The sequence below is a fragment of the Tiliqua scincoides genome, chromosome 3 (assembly GCF_035046505.1).
Source record: "Tiliqua scincoides isolate rTilSci1 chromosome 3, rTilSci1.hap2, whole genome shotgun sequence".
NCBI classification, from domain to species: domain Eukaryota; kingdom Metazoa; phylum Chordata; class Lepidosauria; order Squamata; family Scincidae; genus Tiliqua; species Tiliqua scincoides.
In genome coordinates this window covers 152,628,702-152,651,941 of record NC_089823.1, presented here as the reverse complement: position 1 = coordinate 152,651,941, position 23,240 = coordinate 152,628,702, and the positions used below count along the sequence as shown (strand labels likewise).

At 42.8% G+C, this 23,240-nt stretch overlaps 1 protein-coding gene across 1 annotated transcript in view; it reads left to right on the top strand.

Annotated features, from left to right (window-relative positions):
• Positions 1–23,240, top strand: part of CDH23 (cadherin related 23) — a 453,381-nt gene that overhangs the window by 272,851 nt on the left and 157,290 nt on the right. The window contains exons 14-19 of the mRNA XM_066621404.1: positions 1,042–1,106; positions 2,190–2,427; positions 6,343–6,448; positions 6,544–6,671; positions 19,660–19,732; positions 22,408–22,524. Of these exons, the coding sequence (XP_066477501.1) occupies positions 1,042–1,106; positions 2,190–2,427; positions 6,343–6,448; positions 6,544–6,671; positions 19,660–19,732; positions 22,408–22,524 (727 nt within the window). The remainder of the gene's footprint in view (positions 1–1,041; positions 1,107–2,189; positions 2,428–6,342; positions 6,449–6,543; positions 6,672–19,659; positions 19,733–22,407; positions 22,525–23,240) is intronic.

Sequence of the window (23,240 nt, the reverse complement as noted above, 5' to 3'; positions counted from 1 at the left end):
AGTCCTTCTGTCAAATAAAGTTCTTTTATGTCTCTGTGTGGGGTTTTATGTTCCTTCTGTTTGAGAGGATAAAGTTGAAATCCAAACATCTGGGTCTCCATGGCTCTTTGCCTTGTCCCACTCCCACCCCCAGTTTATGTGGCTTTTATTCCAGCCCATCTTTCATGCCAGCAATTTTCAGTATGCAGAGATCATAGCCCTGGGTCAAGATTTGTTACTGGCAGTATGTTTATACTGAAGGAATCTAATATGTGTAATTTTTGCGGAAACGGAGGATGGAGTAATTGAGGGGTGCTGCATGATAAGGGTGTAAATGACAAGTGTAAACACAAAACACATAATCAGAGAATTCAATTCTGGCAAATTGAAATTCTAGTCTTGAGTTTCTCAAATGACATGAAGCAATAATTTCTTGCAACTAGTTGTGATAGCCCCAAAAGGCCTGAGTCAGTCCATGTTTGCCACAGAATATTTTCTGACCTATATAGAAAGTGGGAGATCACCATGGACAGATGGAGCAAAGCCCATCTTTTCTACAAGGCTTTCCACACTCCTCTGGTTACCATGACAGTAGGAGAATATGTGTTGGCATTATAAAAATGATTGCTGACCAGAGATTCCCAACCCTGCAGTGGTACTATCTACCATTATTTCAGTGCATCTAATTCTGGGCATTCTGCACTCTTAAATCATATTTCAAGGATCTTACCTGTGCTATGATCGTGGTACATCCTCAAGGTTAGTAAACCAGAACTCTACTAACTGGGCAAAGAAGCACTTTTTAAAGTGATGTCCTCTGACATTTTGCAAGGTGAGAACAATTGTCTCCCTTCACCCTAGCATGGTATCTTTTCCAGGGGCTATTGCTGGTGTCTCTTTGTGTCTTTTTTAGATTGTGAGTGCCTTTGGGACAGGGAATCATTTACCTACATTGATTTGATTAGCTATGGAAACCACTTTGTGAACTGCGTTTGCTGAAAAGAGGTATATAATTATTCTTAATGGTAATAGTAATACTAGCACTTGTTTCTTTCCTTTTAGGCAACAGACAATGATGTGGGCTCTTATGGAAAAGTTAGCTATTATTTCAGTGATGATCCAGACAGGTAGGTGCCACCAGGAACCAAGCTGTGCTGCAGGATTGCTCACTTTATTCTAGTACAATTCTGACCTTCTTTAATTTTTGTAGCATATGTGCTTTTTCTTCATGTGTATCAACTAAAGTTGCACAAAGATTTAATAATGCAAAAGAGGATGGAGTTTTGTTCACTATACATTTTTCAGGAGCTGCCTGAGAATGTGAGACTTCACCTAAAGTCAAGGTGCTCACACTGGGTTGAACTGATAGGGTCCTTTGCCTGATGGCAGAACTTGGTAAGGCAAATTCCGTCATTAGGCACAAGAGAAAGTAAAGTTTAATGTCCGAGGCGGCAACTGCAAAATAAGGAAATGAGCACCAAGCAAATAAAGACAATCAGGTCTGAAGAGGGAATCTAATAGGTCCTTCCATGTGCAAATGATACCTCAGTCAGGGCCTGTAGTTAGAGACTGAAGTAATTATGGAGTAGAACTTTTAATTCAGATGACTAATATGAAGCCAATATGGCAAGTTGCTTGCATCCTTTATTCTAGTTTGCATCATCAACACAATGTCCAGGACTCTCTGACCTGACCTGAAAATTTGTATAGAAATTCCAGCCAATTTCTGAACCAGACTGGAATCAAACTAGTGCTTGGAAATTTCTGAAAATGGTACAAAAAACTGGGATAGCTCTGTGCTTGCCAGGTCATTTCAGGCTAACCACCTCACAGAGGTCTTTGCCTCTTGGTCCAGACAACAATATGCTGGAGAGACTATTCAAGAGGTGAGCTACACCACAGCACATTCCTGCTCACCTATTAGATGCATAAAACTCCCTTAGCAAAATTCTCATGTGCCTTTGAGGGAGCAAGGTTTCCTATTTGCTAAGTACAAATACATATATGTGCAATAAAGCCTCCATATATTTATGAAAACCAGCCTCAAGAGCTTGCAGGAGTGGCGTATTGGAGGGAGAGGGAGTGCTTAACACTCACCCTGCCATTCATTCTCCCCACTGTCCTCTCCCCTCACTCATTTTTATCTAGTAGTTCTAGATGAACCCTACTCTTGAAGGTTTCTTTAAATAATTTGCTGTTTTGGTCTACAGATTTTCCTTAGACAAAGACACAGGTATAATGACATTGATTGCTCGCCTGGACTACGAGACAACCCAACGCTATACTCTGACAGTGATTGCCAGAGATGGAGGTGGGGAAGAGACTACAGGAAGAGTCCGAATTAATGTCTTGGATGTCAATGATAATATCCCCACCTTCCAGAAGGAGTCCTATTTGGGGGCCTTGAGAGAAAATGAACCTTCAGTGACTCAGGTGGTCCGTGTAAGGGTAAGAAACTGATCTTTATAAACCTCAAATGCTTGTATCAGCTGCTCAAAATACGAATGAGTAAGCATTAATGTAAATCAAAGCCTGATTCTGATATGAGCCAGTGGCTACTGTATGTGTTGCTAAAAACTCTGTTTCAGCCCAGTTAGAATATATGCTTATGATAAATGTATATGTGAGAAATCTTCATTACACATATAGACAACAGCACAATTTTAGAAGAATTTGAGAGCCTACACAAATGACTACATGACCCCTGGATCAGCTATATTATCCAAGAGTAGTTTAGTCATCTATGTTATCCTGCTGGCTAATTGGAAAGGATTTTTTTCCACCATCAAATGCAGACAGGTGGAAGAATGTACGGTCATTTGTATCTCTCTGTAATCAATTATGTATTTACTTTCTCTGAATGATTACCCTTGGTAGGGAATTGTTTAAGCTGTAACTGTCAGAAGCCAACAAACATTTGAGGTGGCATGCCAAATGTTGTTCTGTGCTTGTACTAAAAATGCTGTTACATCTAGTAGTCATGTGAAATGACCTTCATGCACACACAAATATACCACCAAAGTTAAATAGTGGATGTTTAATTTTGAGGAACAAATCACAAATAAGGTGCATACCTTATTTGTGATTTGTCCCTCAAAATTAAATATCCTCTATCCCCTTCTCTTCAGTTTCACATCTTATTGCACAATGCAGTGCAGTTCTGGTATCAAGCCTCTGAGAAACATTGCCTGAAGAACTAACTCCTGTTTAACTCTTATAGACACAATTAAATAGAAATGAAATAGGGTCAAGCATGTGGGAAGAGGAAGAAAGGGAAGTAATTGCAGTCTGCTTGCTCTTCCAGGTTTTTTTTAATTAGCTATTGAAATTTACAGTGCTTTTGGGACCTGTGTATGTTTCACAGAATCACCCTGCATCTCTAAGCCTCACTAGATATGCCAGGAAATTTCAGAATTGGGGTGTTAATTATGAATTCCTCCACCTCAGAAATCTCAAGCCAATCCCAGTCTGAATTTGGGCCTCACGCATAACAGCTTTGCCGTTCTCAGCCAGTTCTCCTTGTTAATCTTTCTTGGTTCCCAAACAAACTTCCTCTTGTAAAGGAATCAATGGCAGGGAAGGCTTGCTAGAGACAGGAGCATCTATATAGACTTTATCTTTGAGACCTAAACATCTTGCATAAAAGTATAACTTTCTATTGGGAATCATGGAACTGGTTGGTTCCCATGCCTCCTAGACCAGTTAATAGAAAAGTCAACCCCATACACCTTAACATGAACGGATGCTCCTGAGCATGATTAGGAGCTCTCTGACTTAAGGATAAGACCTTCAAGATTTCCCATGTCTCCAACAAGTAAATCTTCTCACACACAAGGTTAAGTTTTCTTAAGAAGGGGAAATCTAATAGACAAGGCTGGGAGTGGAAAGACCAGAGGTTTTAGTGATAATTATTTTGAAAAAACTTGGAAAACTGATTTCCTTCCAAGGTGAGCCGGTGTAGTTTGCCCATCTGCACACTTCAAACCGAGGATTACTGAATCTGATTCAAGTACACTGTAAATGACTGAAAATTCCCCTGAGGGTGTCTGAATTTTTGTGACAGGGTTGGAAAGATATTATAATTTGTCAAAGTAACAGCAGCATATGAAGCAAGCAAGGTATTTCCATTACCACTACAAATTTCTGTATCTTATCTGCTTCAGAGTTGCTTCTGAATGATATAGGGGAACCTGGATGTGTCGCTAAATGGAGGCATAGTATTATTGACAGAAGCAGTATGTCCATTTGTATATGTTTGAAAAGTTTGAGATGGGAGCACATTTTGCTCCAACATCATTCGTTGGCATTATAAAGCTGTACAAGCATTGACAAGCTACACAAAGCAATGAGCTGAGGAGAAGGAAAGTCCAAAGGATTTCACATCATTTCACCAGTTATAAATGCAGAATCAGAAGCATGTGCTCAATGGAAACAAAATATTCCTTGGGAAACAATATTCTAACCTGTATTACTCTCATTTGAGTCACTCTAAAGAGTCAGCAGTTACTGTTGGGTTGGAGAGTGGTTGACCTGTTTCTTGCTGATACAGTCCTAAGCTTTTTCCCTGTGGAAAACAGTAAAAATAACATGTTTTCCTAGGTGCATTTTGGAACAGCCTTGAAATAAGTGTGCCTGTAATGTTAATCTTCAGGGTATCTTAGCTCTTCTGATAAGCTTTGCTTCTCTGCTTCTCCTCACTCTTTAATGGTGGTTCCCAAATTTTTCCAGTCCTCTGCCCCCTTGGTTCCATAAACTCATCCCCAGTGCCCCCTACCCTATCAAAAGCATTGTTCAAAATAGTGGTTTACTCAACCCACTAAGGAAGATCCCAACAATAACATTCAAAACAGTAACAATTAATTGCATATTTATTCAAAATCCAATTAAAACATTTTAGTTTAATTTAGTCTACAAAATTGATGAACTTGATCCAGCATTTCCAGCTTTTCGGATAGACATTTAGCTCCCCATTTTAGACATTTAGTTCACTTCCGTTTTGCAGGAGGTGCTTTGCACCCACTTTCTCCAAATGTTCCAAGCCTCGGAGAGCACTGCAGAGGGCTGCGCAGGGCTCCCCGCACCTTCTGCAGCCCTGTCTTCATAACATAAGTCAAAAGCACCCCCTCACCCCCCCATAGCAGTGCGATCCTGGGGATCACGTCACTGCCCTAGCACCTCCCCCACAAGAACTTACTGAGGGAGTAAAGCTCCCTCAAAGTTTGAGAACCTCTGCTCTAGAGCATTCAACTGCTGCTGTTTGTGGGTGGTGTAGTTTGTCATGATCGTCATGTAGTGGGCTGGGGTACTTATCATTGACAAAGGAGGATAGGGTATGGAAAACCCCTTAATGTGACTCAGTAGTGTTATTACTAGCCATCAGATTTCTTGCAACCTTTCCGGGGGAGAGCTACTTCAAGAGGCAGTCTAATTCCCTTACTAGCTTATCGACATGCTGCTGAGGAAGTAAGTAATGTTCTTGATCGTTTCTGTTCATAATACTGGCACTAGGTTGCTGGGGCTCCACAGACAAAGTCCTACACTGGGCCTCCCATATTGCCCCTGCCTATCCCTTGTGGGCTCACTGGAAGCTAGCAGAACATATAGTTCAAAGGGTGGCATGGCCAGGTCTTCCTTTTATGTTGGGGAAATTTAGTCCCTCTTTACGGAAAATTCACTTTTCCACACAAAAATCCAAAAGTGGAACACCAATGAGCAATTGTCAAAATATGAAAGAAATTGTGTTAATATTAGGTCATCAGAGAGGGCCTTTTTACAAGTGCCACTGCTTAGGGAGGTACGTGGGGCGGCGGCAAGAAATAGGGCCTTCTCAGTAGTGGCACCAACACTATGGAATTCCCTTCCCTTTGACTTGAGAATGGCTCCCTCTCTTGAGACTTTTCGGCGAGGCCTGAAGACCCTTCTGTTTAAACAAGCCTTCTGACTTCTCGGCCTTTTTAACATCTTTTCAACACCTTTTAATATTTTTTAAATACTTGGTTACAGGCCTGATTCTTTTATGATTTGCTGCTCTATGCTCTTTTTACCTGATTACTTTTTATCTGACTACTGTTTTTATGATATGTGTTATATGCTTTTACCTGTTTTTTAAATTATGTTTTTAATCTGTTTTAACCTGTTGTAAGCCACCCTGAGTCCCTTCGGGGAGAAAGGCAGGGTAAAAAATAAAGTTATTATTATTATTATTATTATTATTAATATTTGCTGAGAATTATCTGGGAGAAGAAGTGATGTGACGTTTCCATATCCTACTTCCTAAATATAGAAAGAAATATTTACTTTAGAGAGCAATATTTACAATATTTACTTAATATTTATTAAGGCATTTGCTCCTTTTTAACCTAGGCATCAGATGAAGATTCTCCTCCAAACAACCAGATCACTTACAGCATTGTCCATGCTTCTGCATTCAGAAGTTATTTTGAAATTAATTTGTCTGAAGGGTATGGAGGTGAGTGCATACAATGCACTCATGTGCATTATATTCAGAAGCTTTTCATGTGGCTAATGTCAATAATTGCCAACACAGGCTTCTTGCCTTTTCAGTGATAAGTGTTGTCCGTCCTCTGGATTATGAGCAAGTTCACAATGGTGTTATTTATCTGATTGTCATGGCTAAAGATGCAGGTATCCCCGCACTCAACAGTACTGTCCCCATCACCATCGAGGTGTTTGTAAGTACCAGCAAAGTCTTCCATTGTACCTTTCCACAATGCATGTTGCTGTTCTGAGAAGAGATGGAAAATGGGGAGAAGATGGGACAGGGATGTGGATAGATCAGGTTTTTTGGCAATGGCACCCGCCAAATCCAATCTCCCTTCTTGGGCCTGATCCACCTGCTCTGGGTCTACATGGACTTGCACCAGCAGTATCACTGGTGCAGGTTCAAGTTGACCCATAGCGGCTGCTGAGGCTTACCTCCTTACACTGTGGAGACCTGTCCCCTTACACTGTGGAGATCTCCAGCAGCCAAAACGTCCCTGCGGGATGCAGTATGTTGCCATATAGGCGTATAGGTAGGATTGGGCTGTTAATTTTCTTCTTGATGCATCTTCTCTTCATCTTTAAATGGTAAGCCATAGGTAAGGCCTGTTTTATTTTTAATTTAGTCCTGTATTTAGTTGTTTTTAATGCTTTATGGATACTAAATCATCTCATAATAAGTACAGGTGCATACTGGTTATCCACTGGGGTTCCGTTCTGGAACCCCCAGCAGATAAAAAATCAGTGAATACCAAATCAGTGGAAAAAATAGCTTTAAAGACCCATGTTTACATTTTTTGCTCCCCCGTTGTTGCCCCAGAATGCATTGGTATAGACATTATACTGCATCCAGCTGCTAGGTGGGTTGAACAATGGAGTCTAGTAGTATGAAATTATAATTATTTAACAGTATGAAGGTGGAAAATTGGATTTTGGTGTTTTTTTTCCTTGTTACAAGGCATTTAAATGTGGACCTTCATATCAGTGGTGAGTCAAATCTGTGGATACTGATGTCCCACCTGTATAGGAAAGTTACTTCTCAGAATGCCTTTGTTGGGAATTCTTGGGCCATCTGGCTCTCCAGTCGCCCACGCCTGCCACATTGGGAGGGAGTGGCGTGGCCAGACGGCTGCTTCTGCAACCAGCTCCCCTTCCTTTGGGCAGTGCCTGGCTGAACTTGTGGGCTCCGGCTTCCCCACCCTGCAGGCTGTCCCGCTGGTCACTCCGCAGCTCCTTTGGGCAGTGGCGCTGCCTCTGCCGGCTGCTTGGGTGCTGGCTGGTTCTGCGGGCTCCTGCTCCCCTGCACCGCAGGTCTTCCTGCAGTTCGCCCCGTGCCTCCACCTGTCCAGGGTTGCGGGTCTTTCTGGCTGCCTGCCACATCCTCCCTGGTCCTTCCCACCATGGGGTAAGTCCCCAGGCAGCAGTTCCTGAAGACTGTGATCACTTTGCCTCTTCTCTTCTGATGCAGCTGGTAGAACAATGGAGCAGGATATGGAATAAAGTTATCTGGTATTCAGTCAGAACATGGGTTCTCAAACTTTTTAGCAACAGTACCACTTTAAAAAAATGTTTCACTTTACCAGCCACTCAAGTCTCTGGGCAGCAGAGCTCCCCACAAGTAGCAGGTTGTTTAATCCTTGATGCACATAGCCCAATCTACCCTGTCAGTTTCACAAACCATCAAAAATTAGGTCGTGACCCACTTGTGGGTCATGGACCCCAGTTTGAGAACTGTTGAGTTAGAATTAGCAGCGGTGACACCCTTGCTGACTGTATTCCTTTCTGTTCCATCTAGCACTGACAGCCATCCTCAAGAGATCCCTCCACTGAATCTTCATAAATTGAGGGCACGTGCATAGGGGAGGGGTAGGGAAAAGGGGTAGATGCTTGACAGGAGAATGACTTCATTCATTCCCCTCTGTGAAGTTCAAGAGGATTAACTGGAGAATATACTCTTGGTTCTATTTTTTTTTTTTAATCTCTCCATAAAGAGCTAAAGGTGCCTGAAACCAAACAGCTCTGATTCTGACATGAATATCAAATGTACATTAGCACTTGAAGTGACTGAAATTATCAGTCATTGAATCAATCACTTCCAGCTGTTTATTTTTCAAATGCTAGCTGTCCCCTGCTAAAATGACTTGCTGCTGTTGTCCTGAATTCTGATGCAAACATTCTTATCAGGAATGGTGACGTGCACTTTTGCTCTGGTAACAGAGTTAGTGTATTACTGTAATTTGGCAGGATTAAATCAGATTGTCAAAGCAACAAGAGTTGTGACTCAATGAAAGCTCAAAGAACGCATCAGCTGTGGAGTCTGCTCCCTTGATAACCTTTCAGTCTTAGCCTTGGCCTAATCAGATCTGACTTGTAAGTGGCAGCAATTTATTGACCACAGAGTGCAGGGAGACCCTTGTTGCTGCAAGAATTGACTGAGTTTCTTCTTGTTCCCTCTATGTTTGTGGGGGAGAAGCAAGAAAGAAGCAGCAGTGGGGTTTAATTGAGGCTAAATACCTCCTCCCTGTAACTGCTCTTTAGACAGTGTAATCCCATCTGTCTAAAGCCCACACTTGAAAAGGTCATTTCCTTCTAGTTGATTTTGTACATGGGTGATTTTTAAGTAGCTGTCACATTCTGTACTTCCAACCAAAAGGGATTTTCTCTTTCAACTGGAAGAAAAAAGATGATGATGATGATGAATTGACTCACAGAGGAACTTAAGGAGCTGAAATAAGGGTGTGTGTGTGTGTGTGTGTGTATGCAAGTGCATCCATGTGTGGGGGGGGGGGGGAGTCTGTATAGCCGTGTAACTTTTTTCATCCTTTGCTTGTTGATTTTTAATAAAGAAGTGAAACTTGCTTTGTAGATTTCCCATTAGGGGACAATAAGCTTTTGTAGAGGGAGCCACTGAATTAGAACTAATATCGAACATGATACTAGCATCCCAGGAAATATCACTGTTAATAAGTTTCTCTGCAGCTCTCATTCACTGACATTCTAGGTGCCATTTTGTGCAGTGAGCCAGCAACTTCAACTATGCTTAAGTATATCATAAAGGAGACTTGTTCATTTGCTTGGGTTACTGTTGATTTACAAACTCTTCCATCCCAAGGCCCAGTGATATAACTGCCTGTCTGGTTAAAGGAAATAGTATAGATAAAGGAGGCGAATAGAAAGGATGTTGAAACTATTTATTTTAAATTCTTGTTAAAATCTTTGACTCTTAAATTAAGGCTCAATCCTGCCAATCCATGCTATTACTGGTAGCACAAGGGTTGAAGCTCTGGTTCCACAACAGTGAAGAACTGATCATGAACCTGCAGCCAGGGCTGTAGACCAGAGTTCTGGGTCAGTGCATGGATGGCTTTCCAGGAACATGAAAGTGGTAGTGTTGAATCATTCTTGAAAAGGTTTGTCTTTTCTTTTCACAATCTTGCTTAGTTTGCTGCTTTTCAAGCAGTCCAAGCGTAATCTGGAGAAACCAAAATTACCTTTGAAAGGCATGACAATCTTTGCCAAGCTTGAAATAGGCAGGTGTACATCTTGGTGTGACTGTCACAGGACAACACCTATGCTGAATAAGGCAAAACTCCCCACTAACTTCTTAGAACACTGAAGTATCTTTCATACAAGTATTAACTACATGTTTATTATTTATTTAAAATCATTTGTACCCCACTTTTCCTCTTTGGCTCAAAATCACTTCTGGTTAATAATCATTATTATAATCAGAAAATACAAGGGAAAAACTGAGCAGCAACATAAGGAGCCAATGCAGAATAGTGAAACAGAGTAACTGCAACAAAAGAGCAGAATGGAACAGAAAGTTTTGTAGTCCCTGCTGGAAAGCAGAGAGAGAGAGAGAGGTTGCAGTTCATAGCTCAGAAGAAAGTTCCCTAACAAAGTCCCTCCCCACAAAAAGACATCTCCCTTCCACAAATGTCACAACATTCAGGAATATTTCTTTCCTTATTTATTTTAAACAACTTTTCCCAGGAGTGAAATTTGCTGAATTAGAATGCTATTGATTCTGCTATATTATGTTGTGTTTAACTTGGCTATTCATTTTTATTTACTGCTATTAATGGCATAAAGCCTTTTTTCAAAAAGTTCCTGATCTCTTTTCTTTGATATTGTTTTGAAATAATTTGTAGCTTATGTATATGGCTTCACTAGTCTTCCCCTTGGTATTGCAGAGTGGTAGTTTACTTTTCTTTGAATTCTGGTTGTTTATCCTGCACTGTGACTTGAAGGGATGTTGCTTTTATATGGGAGAAATGTATTGATAAACCTTTAAAAACAAGAGTTTAAAAAATACACAGTGAAAGATCCAGTTCTTGGTTAAGCAGTAAACCTGGTAATTTCCTTACAGCCCAATCCTGAGCTACCAGCACACAGGGCTGCAGTGGCACCGAAAATGGCTTCTGCCCATCCTGTGTGCTCCAGGAAGCCGCCGCTGGCTCCTCAAGAGAAGGGGATTTTTGTCCCCTTCCCCCCAGGTAAAGTGAGTAGCCCCACAATGAAGCTATTCGATTCTGCGGCAACCCAAAGGTCGGTCTAGAATCAAGAGCCTCTATGTCGGGTGACCAGCCCAACACAGAGGCTCTGGATCCAGTAGAGCAAAACTCCACCAGTCCCACCTCCCTCCCTCATCCCAGAATGCCTCCTCCCTCCCTGCCCTCCCTCCACCTCCCCCGGAATGCCTCCTCCCTGCCTCCATCTACCTCTCCACTGCTTGGTGGTCTGCTCGACCGCCAAGCAGCAGAGCTCCGGTGCTTGCCTGGCGCTTCCTAGCACTAGGCTAGCACCAGCAGAGCACTGGCACTAGGGCCCACAAACGTGCCTTATGGCATATTTGCAACAGTGTGTGCGGCAGTGAGCTGGTATGCTGAGTTCAGGATTGGGCTCATCATCAGAATCTTCACCCTCTGCCTTAGGTGGGCAGAGATGCCAGTTAGCTGTCTTTGCTCCTTACCAAACTATTGGTTAAGCAAGCCTCCCCCAGCCTGCCTTCAGCCCCCCTTCCTCATTTATCTGACAGGACTCTCACTGTGGTGCTGTTTCACCCTCCTTCCTTGAGGAAGGAATATCTCTACTCCTAGAGAGTCCTCATGAAGAAGGAATGTGGAATGGCACCATAGAGGGATGCATTTTCAGTGCTCATTGATGGACCAAAGGAGGTGGTACTTCACATAGTGCATAATAAATCTTTGCAATTCATTTTCACAAAATGTGATGATGGATGTTAGCTTGGATCCCTTTAAAATGGGATGGTCCAAATTCACAGACAGGCCTTTTAGTGATTATTAGTCATGATCACTCTGCACTGTCTCCACATTCAGTGGCATTATGCTTCTAAATACTTGTTGCAAGGGAGCAATGGCAGGAGATGCTTTCTTTCCTATTTGTGGGATTCTCAGAAGTAGCTGGTGGACTACAGTGGGATACAGGATGATGAACTAGACGTGTCTTTTGCCTGATCCAACTAGATTTTTCTTATGTTGACAGCACCACACTGTATCAAATGACCTTTGGAAAGTCTTCTGACCTTCAGGAGTAGCATTGGGGTTAAATGAAGGGCTGTTGGAAGAAGGGGGAACCTGGAACATGTCTGCATACCTGCAGACATTCACCTAGTCTATTTTGATCCCATTTCCAGCTTGCTGCAAGATGGAAAGCTAATACAAAATTCCCATATTCTCAAGTACAGGTATAACCTAATTTTCCACGGATTTTTTACCTGTGGTTTTATCTCAATGCAATGAGAAGGGCCCTTTAAATTAAAGGGAAAAAGTGGTTTAACAATAGCCTCATTAATATGAGAGAGGGCAGCCGGCTGACAATCCATCAATCATTCTCTCTCCAGGCACTTAGAACAGCTTCACTCCAAGGCAAGCAAACTCTCCCTTCCCCTTGAGCATGTGAAAGAATGATAATCACTTTGCATTCTTTCCTGAGCTCTGGGTGAGCTCAGGGAGGGGTGACAGGCTTGGAGTGAAACCTTTTTAAGCACCTGGAGAGAGATTGATGGATTGTCTGCCTAATGACTCTGTCTTACATCACAAAGGTAAGCAAGGCTGTTTTTAAATCACCTAGCAAAGGGACACTGTTTTTTAAATGGATTTGCTTTAATGCAATTTTCTCCATCCATTCTGGAAATGGAATCTTTGTGAATAAGGAGACTCAACCTGCACACACAAAATTGCAATATCTCACATGTGCTTTACTAATGTATGGGAACTGCTTATCTAATTGGGATTAACTTTTCAGCATAGCTTTGTATTCTAAGTATGACAGTGTTTAAATTTAGTATCCTTACTAAGAAGAATTTCCCATGTTACATTCTCCAAGTGCCACAGAGAGTTACCAATGATAAATATACTTTATCATGTAGGGAGGACAATGTGCAATATTGGCCATTGCAGAAATCATGAGTGATGAAAAAAATTGATTAAAGACTACCTGCTCCAAGCAAAAATAGCAGAGAATGGCAATTTAATTATAACATGATGGGCATCACTGGCATGTGAAATTACCTAAAATATCAACTTTAACAGCAAAAGCATCAGTCATGTCTATAAGGGCTAGGGATTCTCTTCTTCCCCATAAAAAAGTGTGGCACAATTTCAATACAAGGGGACCCCGTATCTGTGTACATGGGGGCCCCCCTGCATGCCCTTGTAAAGGGGGCCCCAAGAGGGCTTCCCCAGCCCTCATAATGCCTTTTAAAGGCATAAAAACATCACTTCCAGTTTTTCCGAAAAACCAGAAGTGACTTTTTTTGCCTCTGAAAGTCACTTTGAGCCCAGCAGGGGCTATGGGTGGATGTGCACTGCCTCTGCTGGGTTCAGAAGACTCTCCGGAGGCAAGGGGAGTGCCCCTTGCCTCTGGAGGGTAGGGGGCATCCCTCATATCTACGGATTCACATATCCAAGGGGTGGGGGGTTCTGGAACTGAACTCCCGCGTATATGGGGGCATGCCTGTAGTTTGTGATCTTGGCTCAGTTTAAGCTTTATAGCTATTCTGTTTTAAATCAGTCCTTTGACAGCCCAATCCTAACCTCTCCCATCCCATTACACCCCCTCCTTCCCAGAAATTGTTCTTCCCACTCCTTGCCTCTGTGCCACTTGGTGGGAGCGTACCTGCTCCATCAGGTAGTACACCTGGATTGAGCAGCAGCAGGATGGCACAGGCCTTTCCACTGGCACTGCTTACTCGTAGCATACAGCAGACGTGCTTTACAACACGTTTGTGACACCCTACCCGAGCGCAGCAACTGCTGTGCCTGCATAACCAGTGATTAGGATTGGGCTGTAACTTGATCTTAAATACAACTTGAACTGAAAAGGAAAGCATTGGTACTAAAAGGGTCATTTATCTTTCATAGAGCAGGTGAAATTATAATTTATTAGACTTGGTTTTACAAGCTTTGAAATATGTATGTTCTTCATGAACAGAGGTGTTCAGAGCAGAAAATCCCAAGTAAAAATGTATGTAGGGCAGCAGTCTCCAAACTGGAGTCTGCTGTGCAGCTGAAAAGCCCTCCCCATCCCAGCCAGGGCTTACCATTCTGCCACGTTGCTGCTGCTTCTGGCATCCAATTTTGACACAGGGACGCTCTAGGCAGTTGCATCTATTGCCCATCGCCCAAGCAGGCTTTGCAACAGGCTGGCAGATGTGACTGCCCAGGCAAATGTCCAGGCAGATGTGACTGCCCAGAGTGTCCCTGTGTTGAGATCGGGTGCCAGGAGCAGCAACAGTGCGATAGAACTGCTGCTCTCACGGGGGAGGTCTATCTCCAAATACCAGATCCAGAGAGCTTGGAGAGCCCTGATCTAGGATGATGGCTCACCTGCGGGGGGGGGGGGTAGGTCTGTTAAAATGCATTATGTTAATTTGACTGCTAGTAAGTAGTCGTGTTCCAGTGGAATGACCAGGAGTTCAGACAGATTTAGTCTTTCTAAGAAAATACCTTGAACTGAACACTTAATGACTAGAGAGGTTTCTTTACATTTCAGTTTCCATATAGATCTAACCAAATCCTTGTAAATTGATAATGAGTAGTATTATTGTTGTGTCAGCAAAAACAGAGATTAATTTTGAAAGCATATTAAGGAGAGAAGAGACTAAATTTTATGTATTGCATAGTGGTCTGAGGGGTTTGAGTTTTGAGTCCTCCAAAAACAAAGACCTACCTTAAGATCCTGCAGGATATATGTGAAAAGCATACCTGGTTTCAGTCTTCCTCCTGAAAAAAAAGTCAAAATTTTCTTTGACAAGAAAAAGTTATGCCCTATGTTGTGAATCAGTCTTTTGATCTCACTTAATGAAGAACTTGACATTTCCTGAAATTAAAGATTTAATTGGACCACCTGTTAGCATTGTAAACTGTTTAAACTTTGTCTCCAGAAGTTATATACCTACTGTCTGTACAGTTGATTCCCTAAAATGTTATCCTGCATAGAACCCAAACTTTTTCTCTGCCATGTTTAATGATCACACATTTGCCAGTGGATTGTATATGTTCATGTTCACGGCTCACCTTGTTGATCAGCTGGTTACTCTTTGTGCCAAAAAGAAATGAACATCAAAGACAGAGAAAAAAATACGAAATACAGCCAAAGAGTCTAAAATGATGAACGAAACCAACAGCCCAATCCTATTGAGCTGCCCCACTGGCGGAACATGCGTTCTGCTGGTGATGGCTGCTGCAAAGCACCCTGCAGCAGCCATAAAATGCACATCAGCAGCTTGGAGGACATGCCAAGGCAGATAAGTAGGAGGCAGGAAGGGGTGGAGAGAGAGTGGAATGCGGTTGAGGACGGTGGAACAGGGAGGTGGTGGGGGTGGGCAGGCTGGGCCCAAGAGGGGGCAGGTTCAATTGGCTGCAGAGCCTGCCTAATTCCACCTCCCTTCCTGGGCCTGATCCGCCTTAAAAAACCAACACGGACTTATACCAACTATAATGCTCCCACAGGTCCAAGTTGACCCATAGCAGCTGCTAGAACTTACCCCAAGGAGACCTCTAGCAACCAAAACTCCCTTGCAGGATACAATGGAGGTTGCGCTTTTGCCACTGCATCACTGTGCAGGAAGTTAGGATTGGGTCACAAATGCCCTCTGTCTCCCTGGAAACTTATCCAGACTAGAAAAGCCCATAACACAGCATGCATTTAAAGGGAGTTTTCTCACATTGTTAGGTGTATGTAGTGTACAGACATTCCATTTTATGGAAGAATGAGACTGCAATGAATCTTTTTTGTGGGGTATCGACATATATTTTCTCCAAGTTGTGTCTTTATTGCAAGTAAAGCCAGCATTCAAATTGCAATGCTGTCTTCCCCCACCTCAGCTATAACAATTTGAATCCATGCTGTGCCAGACAGAAATGAGTTAACCCATAATGCTTAAGCTTCTGTATTTCTGTAATGTTAGCCAGAGGCCAAACCACCACCAATATCTCCTCAAGAAGTAAGACACTATTGACACAAGGATTTTAGAAATATTGGTTTCTATAGTGCCAGATCAAAAGTCTGGGGTGTTTCCCACTTCATATAGTAAGTAACTAACTGCGGCTTCTTACAAGCTTGTAGAACTAAGGATGCTTTGCGTTGAAATATATTTGTTTTCCTTGAATCTATTTATTGATAATTCCTTGTATGAATTCTATTAAAACAATCTAATTTCATGAATTGTAAAAAGGGTAGGACAATCCATAGGTTTGAAGTCTAAAGTTCCAATCTTATTTGGACGCTGGCGCAACACCTGTCAATCTCCTAAGCCCATCCTAGCAAAGCAACACTGGTGCAGCCCTTCCCAGTGACACCCCTCAGGTCCATGGAAACACTGACAGCCTGTTATCCATGAGCAGCGTCCTGACAGCCATGCTTTGTTGCCTTGATATGACATCGACTTCAGTATAATATATAAGGAGCCAGTGCTATAACTAATCAGCTGCAACTCTGGCAACCAGGGACATGCCAGCAGGGTGAACTGAGCAGTGAGTGGAGGCGTTGCAGGGCCAGTGAGTGGCCAGTGCTTGGGGGAGTACACCCCCCCTGCCACGTACCAGGAATAAACAACACAGTAATAGGCACCACCCCCAACGGGGGGGGGGATGCCCAACGACACTTCACATGCATCTCACCAGGATGCCACAGCTCCCCACCTCCTACATGACTTTCAGTGGCATCAGCAGCGAAAGGGAAAAAGCAAATAATAGCTAGGAATCTCTGCACCCAGTCTCCTCATCCCCCCTCCCCTACAATACATTTTTGAGAAGAGCAGAGCAAGCGTAGAAAGAGAATTCCCTTCTACAAGTACCTGAAGAAAGAAAAATAGAGGGCAGCCTTGTCAAACAAATGCATAAGTTTCTCTATGGCAAGGGTTGGAGTCTGTGTGGTGGCATCCGCCAGCTGGAAGGAACCTTCTGCCGAGAAGGGACTGGACCAAGTCAGGAGGAGAGCCTCAACAGCACTCAGGCAAAGCAGAATTCCTGTAGCTCTCAGCACAAAGACACAGTTTGGGAACTGGGCAAGAGCATTTGAGCCCAGCCAAGGGACTTTCCCTAACCAGCAAAGCACTCACCTTTTGCATGACTGACCAGAAACACTGCTGGCAGGGACAAAAAGAAGAGGGGGGCAGGTTTAGACTCCTCCACAGGCTACTCCATGAAGCTGCTCTCTTACCACCCAGCCACAGCACGAGAGAGGCAAAGTGCGCCTCATCTTGCATTTAACACCATGCATCACCACAAACAGGCACACTAGGCTGGGAGGCTATAACACATGGACTTCTCAGACTCCTTGCACACTGCATGGGCAAATCACTGGGTTAGCTTGTGATGCAGGGTGCCTACTGCAGTGCCCCATGTAGCTAGCCACAGCCACACATGACACACCCTGTTCTTTATCACTGGCATCTACTGGCATGGCTTTTGGTATCCTTCCTCTCTGATCTTCCTGCCATTGCCCACCATACAGGATGGTAGCAGAGAGCAGGGGGCTCATGACCATGAAGCTTTGGGGGGAAAGGCAGGATAAAAATATTGTAAGTACATAAATGATTGCTGAGGAGTGCTGGACTCTGGAGCAGAGAGGGCCCTCTTCCTTCAGAGTCCCACCCTAAGCCTGTTGAGGTAAGAAACAACTAGAAAGAAGGGACCCCATCTGCTGTCAAGTTCTGATGAATGTTTGGCCAGCCACAGCTATGACTGTAGTCCCTGGCATTCCCCTGACAATGTAGCCTCATTTATTCTTACAGTGCTGAGCTCTAGAGATATGAGTTTAAATTATAATTTTGCTGAGTGTGCTGCATATGAGTAGCTGGGAATGTTTGTATGTCTGTACTAATGGTTTATTATTGTACATTTTCTAGATAGGCAAGTATGTTTTTATTTCTATGGGTATCCTTGGTTAAGGTTTGTTGGTGTTGTTTTATACCCAAAAAGGTTCCATATACATACATATAACATATGTTTATTGCCTGATGTTTTGCCAGCCCGCTTTTAATAATTTGATTGCTACCTACTGAGAATAACAATTATGATTATAATTAATTAATTAATATATTTAATAACATGCCACGATAATATATGAAAATAAGTGATAAACAATCATGAATGGTGTGCTTACTATAAAATTTGTAACTATCATTATCACTGTAATAATATCACATTATAATAGTGTTAATAATTCTCCACTTATTTTGTAACTTATTTGAACACTTTGTAAAAATTTAGTTTTCAGACTGCACTGATAGCCTTGGACACCAGAGCATATCATTATTGCAACACTAATTAGTGGATTTGAAATTATCCAGACTCACTGTGTTCTGTCTGGTAATCCTATCTTGATGTAATCATGTGTAAAAAGTATTCACTTTAACGAATAGTTTCCCTACTTTTACAATTAGTAGAGTATTAGAACATTAAGATAGTAAAGTATTCAATACTCAAGACCCTAAATATTGCATTGCAATATATTTTTCATCATTTTTGCTTCTCTTCCCTCATTTCCAAAAAGGTTCAAGGTTGAAAGTGGAGCTTCAGATTTGAAATGTAGAATTGTGTTGTGAACATATACATTAGTTTTCATTCCAATATCTCAGTTTTCCTGTGACATCTCATTATGTTACATCTCATTACATCTTTTCTGTTCTTCTTGAAAATGAGTATGGGAGTTTAAACTGATGTGCAGTGATTCCTGACTTTAAGTGGGGAGGTGGGGAAGTTACCAGGTGGGGAGCATCATGACAGTGGAAGTGATTTCTGTTGCCTTAAAATGGCTGCCGATAGCGCATGCCATCATGCAAGAGGTAGCAGCGCCACAGCTCCACTGCTGGATCACACCACACTTGCCGGATCCAGTAAGTCGGGGCTGGGGAGGGAGGGAGGACTAGGAGTGTAACTGGCTGGGTAGGGGGAGGAATGGGGCAGGGAGATGATGGGGGATAGTTGGATCTGGCAGCAGTGACACGTGACCAGTTCTTTTCCCTCCATTGAGAAACTCCCTGCCCCTTTTCTCGCCATAGACATACAGGAGTGTATAAAACATTTTTAAAAGTATAAATGTTTCATGCTTACCTCCCTTTTGCCCTCTGGTCACCCCCCCCCCCACTGGATGCAGAGCATACCTTTTTGACACAGCTGCACCTGCAGGGGTGAGGACAATAGGATTGGGTCCTACCTTTAATTCAAATCTGAGTCTTCAAAGGATATATTGCTTCATATTACCTTTTTTTTCACGCTGCCCCACCCACCTCCTTCTCAGCTGCAGAAAAGCAGCAACTCAGGAGGCAGCATGTGCAGCTGAGCAGTGTAGTTACAGCCACCTCTCTCCCCAGATGCCTCACAACGCCTCTGGAATTTAGCCACACCTCACTAGGGAGGCGGGATGCACAGATTGAATACCTCAGGTCTACAGAATTGTGTCCTGAATATGCGTGCCTAATTTTATTTTGATGCCTTGGTATTCTTATATGTCAGTGCTTGCATTTGTTACAAACAAATAAAACAGCAAATAGAAAGCTGAACTGTGTAGTAGTTAAATGAAAGCCCACAATTTGCTCAGCCATCAATTAGGCAGTGCTCTATTTATGGGTGTTTTAATGTCATGTTTCATGACAGAATTTTGTTGCTGTATTGGAAATTTATGTTGTGCTTTTTTTTATCTCTGTAGGATGAAAATGACAACCCACCCACATTCAGCAAGCCTTCCTATGCCATTACAGTCATGGAGGACATCATGGCAGGTATGAGAACTGTTCCTATGGTCATTAACCCTACCCTACTATTAATAATGCATTGGGTTATAATTTACCAGGCTACTGAGGATTAAATACCACGAGAGCCCAGGTGCTGTTTATTTGTTTTATTGGAATCCAAAGATTTCAATAAAATATGCTGACTCTTGCTATGTACTTTAAAAGATATGTAAACTACCCACTACACAGATTTCTTTGTGAGGTTCAAATGTAACACCTTATGAAGAAACAGTCATACCTGTTGTGGATGTTTCCCTGGTAGATACATAAAAGTTAGATGGCTGTTACTCAAGGGGAGGCAAGGTGTAAAGATAAGATGCAATCTAGCTATCACAATGTGCATGGCATACTCTATTTACAATATTAATGGAAGCTGCTCAACATCTGCATTTGTAAATAAAACGTTTATGACAAAAGGTATTTTAATTCTCCAGTACCCGTTACCCAAAGGAAAATTGGTCACATAAGACACTGAGAGCCCAATCCTGAGCTCAGCACAGCGGCATTGTGCTGCCGCGCACTGTCTCAAACTTGCCGTAAGGCACTTCTGCGAGTCCTACAGCTGGGCTACTGCCCATGCTAACCCAGCGCTGCCCGGCACTGGGCTAGCGTCAGGCAGGCGCCTAGCCTCTGCTGCTTGGCAGTCTTAAGACTGCGGAGCCACGGCACGGTAAGCGAGGGCAGGGGGGGGGAGAAGGTGTTCCAGGGAGGGGGGAGGCTGGTGGAGGGCGGAGAGTGGGCAGAGAGGAGGCGTGATGGGGAGGTGAGGGGTGGAGAGAGGGCGGGAGGCAGGTGTGCTGGAGGGAGCAGGGAGGCAGAGAGGCGGGTCCAGTGGGGCTCTGATCCACTAGATCCTGTCCGTTCGTGTAGAGCTTGGCGCCCTACATGAACAGTTACACCTTACCACAGACCTTTTGGTTGGCGGTAAAGTGAGTAGCCCTGTTGCGGGGCTGCTTCCCAAGGCACCGCCCGCAGCAGGCTGAGGTGTGCAGGATACGGCAACAGCCGTTCTCGGCGCTGCTACAGCCGCACGCCCTGGGCAGCTCAGCTGTTAGTTAACACTTTCCACTGTCAGGAACACAACTCATTAGGTATACAGCTTTCTTGGATCCCTTCCAGGGGAGAAAGGCAGGGTATAACTACTATAAATAAACTAAATATTTATTAAAAGTATTTAAAGGGGGCAAGCCTTCTCTGTAGTGGTGCTACAACTATTGAATTCCCTACTGGGAGAACTAGGAACTATCCCCTTGTTCATGGTTTTTTGATGAGGGCTCAACACATTTTTGTTTACCCCTGTGAGTGTGTGATGTGTCATGTTTCTTCCCCCTGTGCCTCTATATGCCCTTATTTTGTTTTTATTAATTGTTTTATTGTTGTTTATATTATGCTATTTGTGTTAATTTGTTTTTGTTAAAGTCTAAAATTGTAAGCTGTCTTGGGCATCTTCTTTGGCAGAGTAAAGGCGGAGTAGGAATGAATGAATGTTTATCCCAGTATTCAAAATCTCTTCAAAATGGAAACCAAAGTTGTTTTTGTCAGCATTCCCATGTCATATGTAATTCCAATATATCCTGAAATGTTCACTGGTTGTGACTGAGCTGGAAAAGTTATGCATCCTGATGAGACTCTCACAGCCTCTCTCTCCCTAGATCAACATTAAAATGCAGTTCATTGTCCTGCTCGGCATTCCTGCAGGCTTCTATATTTTCTGTAAGGTTCTGTATCTACTTTTGCTACTTTTACTATCTCAAATGTCTGTCAGAATAAGCATGTATTATGGCAGCTTTCTTAATTCCTAGCATCTTAACAGACCTTTATGCCACTATTCCAGTGTTACATATCATGCTTTTTCTAAGAGATATTAATTTCCATAGTAGAAAAGGAATTATTTAGTCATAAACCAGTTTAACTCCAGTGAATTTTGTGAGCCTAAATCACTTTAATTCCAATATACAGGCATAGCTCCGTATCCACGGGGGTTCAGTTCCAGTAACCCCCATAGATACCCCCAGAGCCACCTGAATCCATGGATACAGGGGATGTCCCCCACCCTCTAGAAGCAAGGGAAACTGCACTCCCTTGCTTCTGGAGGCTCTTCTGAGTCGTGCAGATGCTATGTGCATCTGCCCACGGAATCTACAGGGCTCAGAATGACTATTACAAGCAAAAAAAAGTCACTTCTGGTTTTTCGGCAAAACCGGAAGTGACATTTTTATGCCTTTAAAAGCCATTAAGAGCCACTTAGGGCTTCCCTGGCCCTCATAATGCCTTTTAAAGGCGTTAAAACATCACTACCAGTTTTGCTGAAAAACGGAAAGGCTTCCTCATCCCTCATAATGCATTTTAGGCATAAAGACATCACTTCCATTTTTTCGGAAAAATCGGAAGTGACTTTTTTTGCTTTTAATAATCATTTTGAGCCCTGCAGATGCCACAGGTGGATATGTGTGCGGGGCTCAAAAGAGCCTCCGGAGATGAGGTGCTCCCCTTGCCTCCAGAGGGGGGCCAGGAGGCCTCTGCAGATCTGTGGATAAGTGAAACAATGAATATGGGATCTGTGGATATGGGGGGTCTCCTGTAGTTTAGTTTGGTATGTGGAACAGACTGGTAAGATACCTGAAGAACAAGGATCTATCTCTTTATTCTTGACTTTCTCCAAGGAGCAACTGTGCTGTTTTTAAATGCCACTGATTTGGATCGGTCAAGAGAATATGGCCAAGAGTCTATTATCTATTCCTTAGAAGGCTCCTCACATTTTCGGATTAATGCTCGCTCAGGTAAGCACAGCCATGTGATCGTACCCTCTTTACTCTTACGTTCTTGCCTCCTGTCTCTGCTGTTTTTATATACCTTACTTTCTTCCTCTTCTGCTTTCCCCCTTTTCTATCATTTATTTACTTCTTTATTTAAATGGTCTATATTCTGCTTTTCTGGTACTCCAAAGTGGTACACAACATAGAAATAAAACGCACAGAAAAGAAGACATCTGAATAAAAAAACATTAAAAGTCATCTTGACCATCCATCCAGAGAGGGAACAAGCTTTTTTTTTTTTTTATTACTAAAATCATGACTACTTTAGCAAAAATATGAAATAAGAATATTATTCCTTATGAGAAATTATAATCATAATACTAATTTGGTTAGCTATTTCAAGGTAGATATGGGAAGAATTTCCCATAATGCAAAACCATATGTTCAGCACAAACCTTATGGCAGTGGTTCTCGAACTTTTCCAGCCCGCGGCTCCCCTGATCCTTGTGGCCACTGGCCACAGCTCCCCATTGCAACACCTCACCTCAGTTACCCCCAAAATGGGGGGGGGGAAGGTGTTATAATTATACACTAGAAACAAAAAAACAGCTGCCAGTACTCTGAGGCTGCAAGCTTAATCACACTTACCTGAGAGTAAGCCCCATTGAACAAAATAGGACTTACTTCTGAGTAGACCTGGTTAGGATTGTGCCCTGAGTTTGTTAGCAGCACGTCTGGAG